Source organism: Astatotilapia calliptera, chromosome 16, assembly GCF_900246225.1.
Source record: "Astatotilapia calliptera chromosome 16, fAstCal1.2, whole genome shotgun sequence".
In the NCBI taxonomy this organism is placed as follows: Eukaryota; Metazoa; Chordata; class Actinopteri; order Cichliformes; family Cichlidae; genus Astatotilapia; species Astatotilapia calliptera.
The window spans coordinates 28,830,567-28,846,329 of NC_039317.1; the positions used below are offsets into that span (position 1 = coordinate 28,830,567).

General features: G+C 38.1%; 1 protein-coding gene across 4 annotated transcripts in view; it reads left to right on the plus strand.

Moving 5' to 3' along the window:
- The first annotated feature begins 1,529 nt into the window (after positions 1-1,529).
- The window catches only part of mlphb (melanophilin b), a 46,434-nt gene continuing 32,200 nt past the window's right edge, over positions 1,530-15,763 (plus strand). For 3 of the 4 annotated variants that reach the window (XM_026144716.1, XM_026144717.1, XM_026144718.1), the window contains exons 1-2: positions 1,530-6,349; positions 9,155-9,326. In XM_026144716.1, coding sequence (XP_026000501.1) covers positions 9,202-9,326 — 125 coding nt within the window. In that variant the 5' untranslated portion in view covers positions 1,530-6,349; positions 9,155-9,201. Of the gene's footprint in view, positions 6,350-9,154; positions 9,327-15,763 lie in introns of those variants that run through there. The other variant, XM_026144719.1, reaches the window with a different exon arrangement.

The following is a 15,763-nucleotide window of genomic DNA, read 5'->3' on the forward strand; positions in this document are numbered from 1 at the left end:
AAATCATCCAGCAGTCTGTGGTAGCGAGTGGCATCTATTTTGCTGTTGTCTGGGGGCAGCATTAGTGCCAGAGATGCCAGCAGGATCAACAAACTGATCCACAAGGCTGGACTCATCACTGGTCAGAATATGAAGGCGTTTGAGTCAGTGAGGGTCAGGAGGTCAGTGAACAAACTACTCTCCATCATGGAAAACCCATCACACCTGCTCCACTCCAACACTTCTGAGGCAGCAGAGCTCCTTCTTCTCAGGCTGATTCAGGAAATCATTCCTACCAGTATCAGGTTTGTTCACCTGTCACAGGATGTGACAGGTGAGGCATAAGATTACAAAGATATTTTTGTGTTTTAACTTCATGCAACTGGTTTTCTTACATTTATAGTGTACATATTGTTTTTAATGCAATTTGCACTTCTCTCTTACACAATGTCAGGCTTACTTTTACTGTTTTTAACTAACATTATTTTTACCTGTTTCTTTAATCACATTTGTAAATATATAAATTCCTTACCAGGCACTGGTGACACTTTTATTTTAACTGTGTTATGTATTTGTTGTTTGTTTTTGGCTGTACTATTTTTACTCAAACTCTTTTTTCATGCTCCTGTAGCACAAAAACGTCCCCTCTGGCTTCAATCTGTCTGTCCATCTATCTATCTATCTACAGATACGGTTAGCCTAATTGTGAATACATTAACACAAGGAAGATGAAATTGTTCTCAATAATTCATATCCCCAGTGGACAGAGACAAATATCATAACAAAGCAGAAAGAAAACTGCAAAAACAGGTTAAAACTTCAACTCAGAGATGATCCAGTTAGTTCAAGTTAGTCATTAATGTGATGCTGCATGCTTTGGATTATATTCTAAGAACTTAGCACTGTCACGACCATTTATTTAAGCTAACTAAAAGCCAAGATGACTTGAAGTTTGTATCTGCTCAGAAAAACACAAGACAAAGTAGTGCAGCATGTAAAAAAGACCCAGCAACACATGATGAGGTCCATGGACACAATCACACATGCACACACACACACACACACACTTGGACACAGAGACTCAGCTGATACTTCATCAACTTTCAATTTAATATAGAGAAAAACTTTCAGTGAAGGCATGACTCCCTTAAATTCCAGGGAATCTGAGTACGTTTCCTGCTGTTACAGGCTTATCGCAGCATTGAAAACAGGACCTTTCCCTACATGCTTTCCAGTGTGTACAGGAAACAAGGCCCAGAACTCCTGAAAAACCAGGAAGAGATAATCAACAGGTCCATGTCAAAGTAAATTCTTAATCAAAATGGGCCTAAATTCAAACAATAGTGAGAAGAGGCATAAGGAGAAATTCTTTCACTCTTTCAAATAGTTTGTTTTCAGTTTTTCATTCCAGATTTTTAAAAAGGCTAAATGGGGTCATGATCTCTGTGGCTTCAGTTAAAACTTAAAACTTAAAGTGGAATAAATGCAGTAAGAGGTATTTATCACAAACTGTATATAAAAAGACTTCTTCTACATTTAAAAAGTGAAGCTGATGCGCAATTGCCTTAAATATGCATTCTTTCTAATGACCAGAAGAGGGCAGTCCATATGATTACAAGTTGTTTATTTTTGGTTGTTTGTTTTTTAATGCTGATGCATTTGTAGGATTCATGAATATTATTATTTTTTTGGGACTCACTCAACAAAAAATGTCTTAAAACTAAATTAAATAAAGGCCACACACTAGTAGGTTGTTAAGAGCTGCCATTTCCATACCTTGATCTAATCAATGTTGTTAGCTAACATGGCTTAAATAAAGACAGTACTTTAACATATGATTTACTGATTAAACTGTCTATTGTGGTGATGTCAAAATAGACTGTATAAAAAGATAGACACATCCAGCATGACATGAACACAAGTCCCATTGAAGTTAAGACATAAGTTGCCAGCAAAGCATAACCTGTTTAATTGACTGTTGTAGGAATTTGTTGATAAAACAATTTTTTATTTTTTATTTTTTTACTCCGGTAAAGGCCTTAATTTTTAAAAGGCACATCATAACATACTCAGTTTAATTTTAACCTAATAAGCTATTAAGCTCATAAAGTCATTAGGAAAAACAGCTGTGTGTCACGGCACTGAGTCTGCCACCGAGTGCTTTGTGTTTGTGTTTAATTTATAACCCTTGATTATTGTTATTCCTGGTTTTGAGTTCTCTTGATGGTTTTTTGTTCATGTTAAAAAAAATTTCCTGCTTCCAGTTTCAGTTTTCTGTACCTTCTCCGTGTTTCACGTCTGGTTATTTTTTGTCTCTGTGCTTCATGTTTCCTTTTTTTCCAGGTCTGTCATGTTTCTATATCTTACTGTCTAGTTTGCGTCTTTGTGAATTGTCTCATTTTTCCTGTTCTACAGTCTGTGTCCTGTGTCTATGTTTTCAGTTTTGCTTCCCCTTGGTCTCATTATGTTTGATTGGGCACAGCTGTGTTCCCTCCTGTTTCCCATTCCCTCGTTACTGCCTCTTGTATTAAAGCCCTGTGTTTTCCTTGCTCTGTGTATACCCGCTCTGTGCTGTGTGTTCCTGGTGAAATTCTAGCAAGTCCAGTTTAGTTTCTAGTTCATGTTTGAGGTTTTTGGTTTATTTTATAAAGTTAATTTCTTATGACAAGTTTCTCCAGCAAATAAAGTTGTGTTTAGAGTTTAAGTCCCATCTCTGAGAGTCCTGCATTTAGGTCCAATCCTGCCTGACACACAACACATATGATGACACTATAGGGCATTATCTCAGAGTTCCATGTAGAATAAATAAAATTTACAGATCTGATTTTTGTTGTTGCTCTTTTTTTTGTTTGTTTGTTTTTATAGTGTGACACAAAATTAGATCATGGCAGATGGTCAGAGAAGTTGTCCCTTTGAAAAGAATGCAAGTTCAGTGTGCTTCCAGATTGAATTCACTTTTTAGACCCTGAAGCTACGTCCCTATTTTCTGCTCTCCATGTGTCTCCCCCTGCTGGTGATTATAAACAATGCATGTTTAAGGCACTTTTGCATTGACTTCAAACTACATCCATCATATACCTTCTATGCAACACAGACACACATACTTGCAAATTATTGCTAACTGATTACAAAATTGGTAGAATTAAACTCATTAAAACCAGCTTCTTGAATTTTATTTATCTCGCAACAAATGGTAGCATTTGTCAGATAAGACAATTAAATTTCAAAAGGTAAATACAGCTGAGATAGTTCAAACATCAAGTGAAAAATTAATGGTATTTACTGGTGTTTATTAAGGCTGCTTAGTTTGTTTTAAATATGTGACCTTAATTGCATCCATCTGAGCAGATTTTGAAAGATCGCCATCGTGTCCATTTAAATACAGAAGATGAGAGGAATTTATAAACACAGCGTAGGTTGTGTTTATTCAATTGTACGAAAAGTTAGAGGATGATTCATTTTAAACTTACAGCATTGTTGCTAGACATTTCTGCATTCATTTGTCACCATATGTAACAAAGTATTAGTATAATAACTCACTATAAGTTAATAAATAAACTTTCTTTTTGTAGGACTTTTTAACACAAGCAACAGTCACAAAGTGCTTTACTGAGGTAAATTGATACAACTAGCCAGTATCAAAGGCAAAGTGAATACACATAAATCAAGCAACACAACACAAAACACAAACACCACCCTAATGCCTATATGAACAGTTGGGATTTCAGCTGCTTTTAAAACATGTCACAGAGTCAAGGGTGCGGCGAAACAGACTCGGAGCAGTTCCATATTATAGGCGGGGGCCTAACCTCATAAGTCGATAAAGGAAAAACTGAAATTTAAACCTGACAGGAAGCCAGTGCAAAAGCTTTAAAAGCAGGGTGATACACGAAGACTTATGAGAGTGAGTTAAAAGCCTTACAGCGGCATTTTTAACAGACTGGAGATGATTAATAGATGCTTTATTCAGACAAGAAGTGCATAATCCAAAAGTCCAAGCAAGAGGAGATGAAAGAGTATACAGGTATCTCCAGTTCATTTTTTGAGACAGTTCTTAGCTCAACAGTATTTCTTTAATGAAAAACAACAACAACAAAACCAAAAAAAACAGCATTTTAGAGACTTAATATAAGCATCAAATGTCAAAGGCTGATAAAAAGTTAACCCAAGGTTCCACATGTTATCTTTCAGACAGGATGAAAAGGACCCCAATCACTATTTGATTTTGCCAATAATGTTTCAGGAGTGATAATTTGTCACTCTGTTAAGTGGCAAAAAGTTATTTGCCATCATTTAAAATGGATAACTTGTCAATTTGTGAGGTTTAAAAGAGAGATATAGTTGAATGTCATCTGCAAACAAATATTAAGAATTGACTATACTACTATACTATGACCTAATGGGAGAATATACAATATAAATAACAAAGGACTTTCAGATCCTTGAGGAATGCCATATGTTAGACAAGCAACACTCACCAAAAGCTTCCCACGAAAACCAAATAGTTTGAAATGAACCAATCCAAAACAGGGCTGGAAATTCCTATCATGCAGTTGAACGTATGGATCGGGATCTGATGGTTAATGATATCAAAGGCTGAGCTGAGGTCAAGCAAAACAAGGACTGATCCCTTACCTTATCTGCTTATCTGCAGCCATCAAAATGTAATTTGAGACTTTTAGTAGAGCAATTTCACTGGATTTCTTAACTTTCTGAAATAAGAATGAAATTTGTGAGGAATATTGATCATCTCCAAAACATTCCTTAATTGTGTCCCAACAACCTTTTCTATAGGGCTGGCCTTTGCCCCTGCAACTAAAACACTTGAAAAGGTGAAGCTTTTACTTTTAAGGCAAATGTCTCCATTTGTGTCACATTTTTCAGTTTCATTCCCACACTTATCAAGTGTTGGCAGACAAGTCGCAAACTACATGTAACCGCATCAAAATGATAGTGACCAAAACAGTCACAAGGTTTTCTGTGCTGCACCATATTCCTATGCCTATATATATGACTGGCAGAAACCACTTGCCAACTGTGTAGGGAATGCACATTTGTCCAGATCAAAAGACCGGCCGCTAAGCCTGTAAGAGTAAGCCCATCATGGGCAATTAAAGTCCTCTTCAGTTCAATAATTGCCTGTGTATATTCAAATTGTTCCAAATTTGGCTCATCTTTGAACAGACAATTTTTTATAAGCCAAACGTTATTCTAGTATGTAATGTGCATATTGGGCTAGCTCAGCCTTTCCATGTCTTGAAAGAAACTACTGTATGTATATATGGATCCACCCACTGGAATGTAATAAAGTCACAAAAATGTGAAGTGCAAAAAAAATACTGTGTTCATGTTTATTTATTGCACAGGGAACTTATAGGGACTAGTGGTTGCACAAACAAGAAAATTGGATTGCTGAACCTGTCACATGGCTCAAATCAGCCCTTTTGGTAATACACACATGAGCTGAGGGAAGGAATGGGAGAAAATCCTATGTTTATAAGAGGAGAATGACATAAATGTATTACCAAAGAGAGGTCCTCTCAGTTCAGTCCCTGTTGATTTTCACATTCAGTTGGATGCTTTACATAATCATCTTGTCTTTGTACATTCTCATCATCATCTATGAGAAGTTTCTCCAAAATCGTGTGACTGTAATGATTTCAACACAAAATAAGCACTTCCAAGTTGTAGCTCAAAGCATAAAATGTTTGGCTTTGTACTTGAACCTGATAGCTTTCTGACAAAGAAAACTGATCCACCTGCTGTGTTAATAACAGGCCTACAACTATGTTGTGTTTCTAAGTACTCTTTAAACACGGCAATGCATCAATTATTAACAGCAGTGATGCTTTTTGGGGGGGGGTTGCTTTTTTTCCCATGTTAGAAGATCAAGTGTTTTTCTTTTCAAAACTATAATGGAGGATATCGGGTATTAATTAAGTAAGGTTAATAGCTCTGTAGTCATGCATCACACTTTCTCATCTAACTCAGGATCCACTGCATGTGACTGGCTTTAATATAACCTCCCGATCACAGCATGTTCTGACCGTCCTTGTGATCTAATGCTCCCAAATAATTGCTTGCAAATTGATTGATTACCATTATTGAGCTACTTTCCTGACAAAATAGCAAGTCCAGTATATTTGAATAATGCTATGGATGAGGCCTGGGGGGAGGGCAAGCTTAAAGCCAGACCTTTTGAAGTAAAGTCAAAGAAGGCGGAGAGGAGGCTGTCTCCCCGGCTTTTCTTCCTCTTGGTTAACAAGACATGTGATTAGCATTGCTGTCTGCTACTTAGTTTTTGCCCTGCAGTCAGCTTTGTCTGCCTTTAGAGGAAACACTGCCTGCAGGCAACTAAACCACCACAAAGGTGAGTCAGTGTCTTGTTAATGTGTTCATATCTCCTGATTTGTAAGAATCGTGATACTTTAATTGTCAGGGTTTTAACTTGTGTCATTGGGGCAAATGTATGTCTTGAAAAGTTTTAACTTTTAATGAAAGACACATCTTTTATGTTTTTTAAAGTCAATTTCCTTTAATCTCCTCAGAGGTAGCATAGGTTGCAAAGAGTGTAAACTGACTTTATGAGAAATAAAGAACTTGTTTGCTATCGCTACAGTTTCTTAGAGCAAAACTATCCCAGGATTAATGTCTCCAAACCTGCTGTAAAACCTTCCCTTTGCAAACATAAGGATTGCTGCAAATCACCTGCACCTGTTGAATACATTGCAGGAACAATAATTTCCCTGAATTTCATTTCAGAATATGTTCAGTTTACAGACCTCAGAAAATAGGATTATTAAAAGTAAAGTGCCATACTGATTGCTTTTGGGAATTTTTAATCTTCTTATTCACTTCTTTACAATGTTTACTTAATACAGCACAGCGAAATCAGTAGCTCACACCCACTTAACAAATACACGTAGAGGTAGCATAGCTCGCCTGTTAACATGTAAGAGTTTAACTGTGGGAAAACTGTGAGAAATGATGTGTTCATATTCTACCATTTCAATGAAACTTGTTTTTCTCTCAACTGGCGCGCTTGTTTTTAACATTACTGCCCACTTGCACAAGGAGAAATTAGATTTGGTTGGCCAGTCACGTGATGGAAGAGTTGTTCTTGCATGGCCTCTGGAAAACAAGACAATTATGTGACCATCCGGAACATTCCTTCACTTATTTATGTGTATCATTCTGTCAGCTTGAGTGGCCTTACCTCATCCTCTGAAAGTAATGCATTCTGAAACCGAACCATGTGAAATATTTTGTCGAGGCTCCATTATAACAGAAACTTGATTAAAATCCTGCAGTGATGTAATTGTTGAGCTGTGCCAAACCTTTCTGGATCACAGGACAGATCCATGTGGTTGAGAAGGTTTAAGCTCTTAATATAGTGGTCTCATATGTTTGGGCAAAACAGTGAAAAATGAACTTGACAGTAGATTTCCCCATAGGACATTGTTTTCAGCTCTTGAGTGACAGCTTGAGTGACTCACAAACACAATAAAGCTTTTCTATGAAGACAGGAAGTAAATGTACTATACTGTAGAGTAAAGTCCCATTTTGAGGCCTTGAAACCTTAGAGCATTTTGACATTTGCCAAAAGTAATCACTATAGGGTGGAGTGCAGTATTAGTATCAGTATCAGTTAAAGCCAAGCAACAAGCCCTGGAGGTTTGAAAGTGACAAAGACTGCAGTTCTTCTATTGGACATTTGAAGCTAACTCCAAAAGGCAAGTCAGTCACCACAGACTGCCGTAAAAATCATTAAAATGCCCAACTTTACAGAATATATGCCCCCTGCGACAAAAAGTGTTTTTGCTTTTAGTTTCTAGTAGCCCACATTCAGGTTTATTTGCTTACATTTCCAGTGGAGTTTGCAAACCAAACTTTAACGTCTGTGGTCTACTGGGTCTTTGCAACCCATTGAGGATTATAGGCTTAGGTTTTAGTTAACATGTACTCAGTTTGTATAGAACGTCACCTGTATAAACTACCCAAGTAGAAAAAAACAGCTCTTTAAACAGGAAACACTCCAATTCCAAAACGTATGAGAATTCATTTCTTTCTGTAAATCTGCCCATTTAGCATTGTGGCTAAAACAAACAGGACACACACACTAGCTGGGTTGACGTTGACCTGGTGGATCTTAAAAACTGTAATAGTTGGTCAAGTATTCACTCCATGCGAACACCTTGCAAATGCTAGGTTGGGCCTTTCTTTACTCTCAAATAGCCTCAGCTCTAAGTGTCATGGATTCAACAAAAAGAAATCTGAAGTTCTTGTTGTTTGCATGAACTTCATTTGTCATTTGTCCATATTTGTTCCAGCATATTCCTGATTCTACTGGATTTAGATCTAATCACTGGGGAGGCACAGTCTACTAAGATTAAGGTCATGTTCATGAAATTAGTTTGAGATGACACATTCTCATGCTGGTAGAAGCCATCGGAAGACAGTGAACTGTTACCACAAAGAGATGCACATGGTTAGCAGCAATTATCTGACAGGCTCTGGCATTCAAACCTCAAGTGATTGGTATTAAGGGGCCTAAAGTGTTCAGTGTAGACTGGTGACACAAGGCATAAATACAGCCTGAACCTCATCATATGCAACAATGCTTTTTAAAGCCAAAGCTGGCATCTGGAACTGGTGCAACTCTCTAGATTCAGTCCCATATGTCTTTTTGTAGCCACTATAGGAAGAGAACATTTTCAGCACATGCAGGGATGACTTAATAAATCTGAACCTGACCTTTAATAATAAAACAATCTTTTTCTCATACAGTAGTGAGACAGGATATGTAATGCATATCCACGACCTGTGCTGTTTGGTTAGATTTTGCAAACTGAGTTCAGTGAGTCAGTTCAGAAAGCTGTTTATTAAATTCCACTTCCACTCTCCACTCACACGTACGTTGGACTTGCAGGGACATTTACATGCAAACTTTGTTTAAAAAATCTGTTTTAAACACTTAGCTTGCACTAATAAACATGACGTGATCAACCCCAAAGAATGTGATAGAATTTGATCACTCACATGTCATGCTATAAACCTCATCATTCAGAGTTTATCTTAAACGTTACAATGCATGCAGAAATGTTCCTATATTGTTATATGCCACGGGGTGCTATTAATGCTGACTAATGACTTAAACTACTTCTGTTTGTTACAGCCCAAAACCAGGGAGATTGCTAGTCTGCAGGCATCAGGTTCACAATCATGCCTGGCAGCACTGCAGGCAAGAAGCTTGATCTTTCCAAGCTCACAGATGAGGAGGCTCAGCATGTGTGGGAAGTTGTCCAGAGAGATTTTGATCTGAGGAAGAAGGAAGAGGACAGGCTTGGGTAAGTTCACTTATTTCTCTGTAATTTGTCATTGGTGTAGATGTCTGGCTGGTGTTTATCCAACTGAATTATTTGGCAGCAGTAAATCATAAACTGTTTAACATTATCTACCAATTTCAAGATGGTTGGAGTTTTTCCCACTAATAGGTTTATCTTTAAAACTCAACAATAAAACAGACCCACATTAAGTTACACAAACGATTAAACAAATTGAATTAAACTTCTTTGAAATGAAATCTCTTCTACTATTAGATCTCCTCTTGCTCTTGTATGTATTCACCTTTATAATTTGACTTGGTAAATTATGGGACTTTATTCTGCTACCCAAATCTATCCCACATGCGTATGCTGAATAAGGATTACATGATTATTATATGTGAAACACTTATTCTTTTGACTTTCTTCTTGGTATTCTGAGACCACTGTATTGCAGTGTTCATTGCCTCTCAGTGACAAATGCTTCTGTTGATCCATAGAGATAGTTCATGTGTTGTTTTAAAAGTATGAAGTTTGTTTTGTTTTTTTCAGTGCTCACTGTTCATTGTTGATTATTTAGGAAATGAAGCTCTGCATCCAGTCAGCTTATTTAGCTTATTTAGTTTCGGCTCATTATTTTTGCACCACTGGCCATTTTCAGTCCTGGGGTGAAGAGTAAGGTGGTTTTGTTGAATCTGCTGGCATGTTTCAGTTAGGCCACATGTCATTTGGCATGTGCCCTTTGGTGCGTGGCTCACTGGGTTATGTGATTAATGAGACTGGGCTGTCTAGTGTGATCTCATTCTGAGGTGTTGCATCAGGGCATTTCGTCAAATGTCATGTGCATCATTACTCACAAGGTGTTTTTTAGCTTTAGTGCCTTAATGCACTGCCCTTGGTAAAACGGCCTGCCTAACCATGACTTGCCTCATTTTTGTGACCTGCACTCTTAACCTAAGGATGTTGAAGGAGTTACAGTGGTTCAAAGTTTAACACCCAGGTGATTGTGAGTCCCATCATGTTTGAAACATGACTTTTCCACATTTTATTTTCACATTTTTGGCAAAGATTAATCTCCATCCAGGTCACAACAACTCGTTTAGGGTGTGGAGCTAAAACAAAGCCCCACCCTAACTCCAATCCTCCTCCTAATCCTAGATCCTGTGACCTGCTGGATATGAAGAGGTTAAAGTAGTACCGTTTACACCAGTAGCCCACCCATTTATTCATATTCATAAAACAGAATAGCTCTAGCTTCTGATACATTTCAGATTAGACTGGCCTATGGTAGTGGAAACCTACAAATCCTCTACCTCCATGTCTATTTCATTTGTGAACTTTCACTCCATCCACAGTTCATATCATATTATTAAAGCTGTGCAGGGTAACAGCTGCTGAACAGACACCGGGCAAACCTGAACAGAAAGTTTTTGATGTGTGCCATTTTTTAACTATGGCCGTCACTTGTACAGTATGCTGGGAATCTATTGCTCTAAGGCCTCAAAAATAGAAAGCAGACGAGGTGTATGCATCATTTTCAATTACAACATCCTGAATGATGATTATAGACTTTTTTCCCTCAATGACTCAAAAAACAGCTTTAAGGTTAACCAGTGCCAAGTCAGCACTAATTGCCTGTCAGCTGGTCAGCCTCCTGTTCTTTTTCAAATTTGAACACACCAGACACGAAGCTCATATAAAAGCCTCTTTTGAAAAGCAGTCAAACACCATTTCTTTCTCCAGAGCGAGCAGCTAGCCGTTAGATGTTCAGTAAACCGCAGACGAGACACACACAGTGGTAAAGGGTGTGTGCTGTGCACCTGTAGTACACACGTATAAGAGTTGACAGACATCACAAGATTTTTTTAATTAATTTTTCACAGCACTAACATAGGTATATCACACTGTATATATTTGAGTGTCATGTAATCAGGCTGTGTTTTGCTTGTGTAGAAACGTGAAGTCCCTCATTGACATTACACGAACACCAGCAATCAGGCACGAATCAGAATCAGAATCAGAATACTTTATTGATCCCTGGGGGAAATTATTTTTTGTTACAGTGCTCCATTTTAAACCAACATTAAGACAAGACAGACAATACACTAACTAAGAATAGTACAATATATACACATACATACATACATACATACATACATACATACATACATACATACATACATACATACATACATACATACATAAGTCACTCATAAATAAATAGTTGGAAAAGAAACATGTGTAGTTGTAAGAAGAGTGAACACTGCTTACCCAGTGGATTTTGAGTTTAATTCTGGACATTTATCTGTGCTTTGTGCAAGATTTTTGTCACGGGTGTGGTAAATTTTGGACATTACAAATATATGCCCACTACTAAAGCACCAGCATGTTTTATCAATTAGAAATTCAACTTTTTGGTTTAAAAAGAAAGTGGACAAAAAAATCTTTATTCAAATTTAACTTTGAACAGAAGCCAAATCTCACATTACCTTTCACTGCACCAGGGCCCTCACATGAATAACATAGATCTCAAATCATGTTCCGCTATAAGATCTATTTATTCTTAAAATATGCATCCTCAGTCAGTTCGTTTGATGTAAATTGAGCAGATATGACACACTGACAGGAAAAAGCGATCAGACTAATTTTGTTCCACATTCCCAACAGATGATTGAGTCATTTGATACTAATTCACTGACCTCCTGCTCACACGCCTTGTTGGCAGCATTGGCGGATGGTTTAGAAATCAGGCTATGGGAGGAAGACGTTTTACAGGAAATTTTCACTTCACCTGTGGATGATCAGTGCAGGGCAGCAGCAGCAAAAGTCCCCATTTAAGAGGTTAGACCACAAATGATATAACAGCCATTATTATTTTTTTGTTCCATATAACTTTCACAAAACAAACATTAACAAACAGTAATAGAAATATTGCCTATAAATCTTGTGCATGGTTTTACCCTAAACTGCAGTTTCTTCTTTTGTCTACACTCGGCTTTAGAAAGGTTTCACACAGATGTAGTACCCTTTGTCTGCACAGACCAAAGTAAAGTAATTTGCAGACTAGCGGTTGCGGCAGATCGACTCGGTCTCACTTTGAAGATGTCACGTTGTTCTGTCTGTTCAGCACCACTTTAACAATGTAAAGCACAGATTAGCCTGTAGCATCGTTTCCGACATGCAAGGTGGTTCCAGGGGTCTCTCAATGACTGAAACAGGCATAATTAGACCACAGAAAAGTGTGCTCCAATTGGTTTCATCACTGTCGTGAGGGTAACAGAGGAAATGCCAGAGGAACTTCTTGCAGATGGAAGAAGTTTGCCTTTTAATGTGAGGCAGCAGTCTGAGAACCCCGGCCTCAGATGATGTAGCCTGAGTTTGTACACTCACAGATGTTTTCACACCTCAGCAGTATAGCTCTAGTATAGTAGTATAGAAAGTATAACTTTATGCTATTCACATTGGTAGTGAGTAGTATAATAAGTAAAGGTGTATTTGCTTCTTATTTAAAAACTGTAGTAGGCAAAACTTTATGAAAGACTTAACATTTCTAAAGAGTTCAGAGTGAGTAGTCGATCCTATAGCCAGAATTGTGATCTACAGTTTTTTTAGTATTCAAGTAACTATGAGTGTAATGTTAAAATCGGATCCATATGAATTCATGAACCTATTCCACAGCCATGCGATTTAATGTGTACCCTTCCAGATTTTATCTTTATCAAAGTGTTCTCTTCCATGCCTGGATTCAGGACAGCCTGCTCTGTCATGTGAACAGTTACTGGTTTGAAAGAACTTATTTTAACCTTTCAGCATCCTCGGGGACCCCTGATAACTTGTGTAGGGGTAAAAGTGTGCTAGTATGGGGTTTTGTTTGTATTTGGGGGTTTCAAATCAAGTCTCATTCATTCATTTTAACATTAAAGTTTTTCTGTTGGAAGATTTTTCATCCTAACAGACCGTAAACCAGACCAAGTGGTGTTAATGAATGAAAACAAAACAGCACCAGAAAAGGCAAAGACCAATGTAAGATCATGTGACTGTGCTATCTGGCACCACACCCACCTTCTAAAGCAGGCATTTGTAAATGCTGTTGTTCCTCACGTTGAAAAGCTAAGAAGCTAAAGGGGTGTCCGAAAATTAAGGTTGCCACTTTTGCCTCACAGCAAGAAGGCTCTGGGTTCATATCCATGGGATGGCGGGGGCCTCATTGTGGTGCTGGGTTTTCTCCAGGTACCCCACCTTCCTTTTACAGTGGACAGGCATGTGTTAGGTTAATTGGTGCTTCTAATTTGGCAATAGATGTGAATATGAGAGTGAATTGTTGTCACTCTGTTAGCCCTCAGCATATTGGTAACCTGTCATACTCTGTAGTGTACCATGTGTTACGGCCCTAGCAGGGCCTCTCTCTCTCCTGAGGGTGCCTGTGTGGGCGTGTCCCACTACCTCCTGCCTGAGGTGCCACCTTTCCCTCCTGTACAGCTGACTCCCATCAGCAATTAAAGGTATTTAAGCCCAGAGCAGGGTGAGCTCTGGGCCAGAGTGCCATTTTGTGTGGGTACAGCTAGTGAGCTGAGTGTTTGCGGTGGTTTCCAGCTAGTGAGCTGAGTGTTTGCGGTGGTTTCCAGCTAGTGAGCTGAGTGTTTGCGGTGGTTTCCAGCTAGTGAGCTGAGTGTTTGCGGTGGTTTCCAGCTAGTGAGCTGCGCTTTCCTTTTGACTTTGTGCTTTATTGACCAACGCCTGAGTTTTGTTTGTGTTTCTTATATGGTGATAGCGGCTTGTCCGTCTCTTTTAGTTGAACTACTTCAATAAAACTGTTTTATTTAACTGTTTTGCCTCCTTGACTCCTTTTTCTGACCCGGTCACTTTTGTTACTTCCCCCTCACCGCCTAGAGCCCCCAGGGGACCGTGACACATGCTTCTCACCCCATGACAGCTAGGAAAGTGTGTAGCACCCTTGTGAGTCCCCCAGACTGGATGGATGGTTCCTGACTCGGCAATAATGTAGACATATGGATAGTGGATAGTGCATCAACAGTTACTTCAGATGATTTTTTTCTGAACATATCTAGGCCAAGTCTCATCAGAATCACTCGTGCTAATTTGGAAAATGTGTGTATTTCTGCAGTTTATTATTTTGTTGTTGCAGCCAGAGAAACCTGAATTGTCTGGAGTCTGTTAAAGTGCTTTTGCCTGTCTACAAGTCCATAATAAGAGTCTTTTTGTCACTAATTTACTTAGAATACATTAACAGTGAACCTTCGTGTCTCCAGTATAAATTACCCAAAATAGAAGGCAATGAAAAGCGGGATGGACACAGACTACAGGACACGACAGTTTTAACCATTTGGGTTGAGGTCCCTGCCAATGTTCTTCTTCAGCTAGTTGTTTTCCATTTAGATGAGCCAGTTGTTTGCTTCTCAGGCAACTGTTGTTTTCATCCGAGTCCTCTGTGGTCTATAAAAAGGTGCAGATTTTCATGTGGTTTACATATAAAACTGCCCACGCCTAAATCGTGCAAAACCACATCTACTGGATGGATCGCAAAATGAAATATTTTGGCAATGATTTATAATTTGCTTTGTTCACTAAAATAACAGACATCAACACACTTCCTAAGTGACATACCTTTATTTTAAGTAATTGTGTTGTGTAAACTACAATCTCACAATATGTGTAGCTGTAAAACTTTATTTTTTTGAGTCACATCTTATTGTGAGAATTTTTAAAAAAGCATGCAAAATGAGACAATAATACTGCACTAATCAATATTTTATTACTTACAGTAGATCAAATGACTCTGTGCAAGGAGAAAAGATTTATCTGGAAAATTGTTGTTGTTAACTTTACAAGGCAATGTCACTGTTTTGGTTTTTATATGCTGGGGGTGGGGGGGGGTGTTCGTTTTGTTTTTTACATACTTATACCATCTCTCATTCTTTTGGTTTTCTGGTCTGTCAGTTTACTTTTTGGTTTCACTGTCAACACACATCAATCAGCTGTTTCAGCTGAAGTTTTCCTCTGGTGTAGTTGGTGTGTTTTCCCTGTTTCTCACCCAGCTGGGATAGCCTCCAGTCCCACGAGATTCAGAACTTGAGACGCAGTTAAGAAAAGGAAATGGGGGTATTTTTTTTTGTCTGTTGTAAATAATGCACTTATGTAAAAAAGAAATTGCACCCTTTATAAGTTCTAAGCTCATATTTTCACCAAATTAACTCAATTCAAAACCCAATATTCACCGGGTTTTAAAATTAGGCAAATATAACATTAGATAGACACAACATGTGACATGAAACACAGTGGCATTATTTATTTAACAAAAATTAAGGCAAAATGCAGAAGCAGTCCAAGAGGATAACTGCAGTCAAATCAAATGCACATGATTTATTGAACATCAGTAGATGTGAGCACCTCTATAAAAGATTTTTTTTATATAGCATATTTAAAACAACAATGGCTGACCA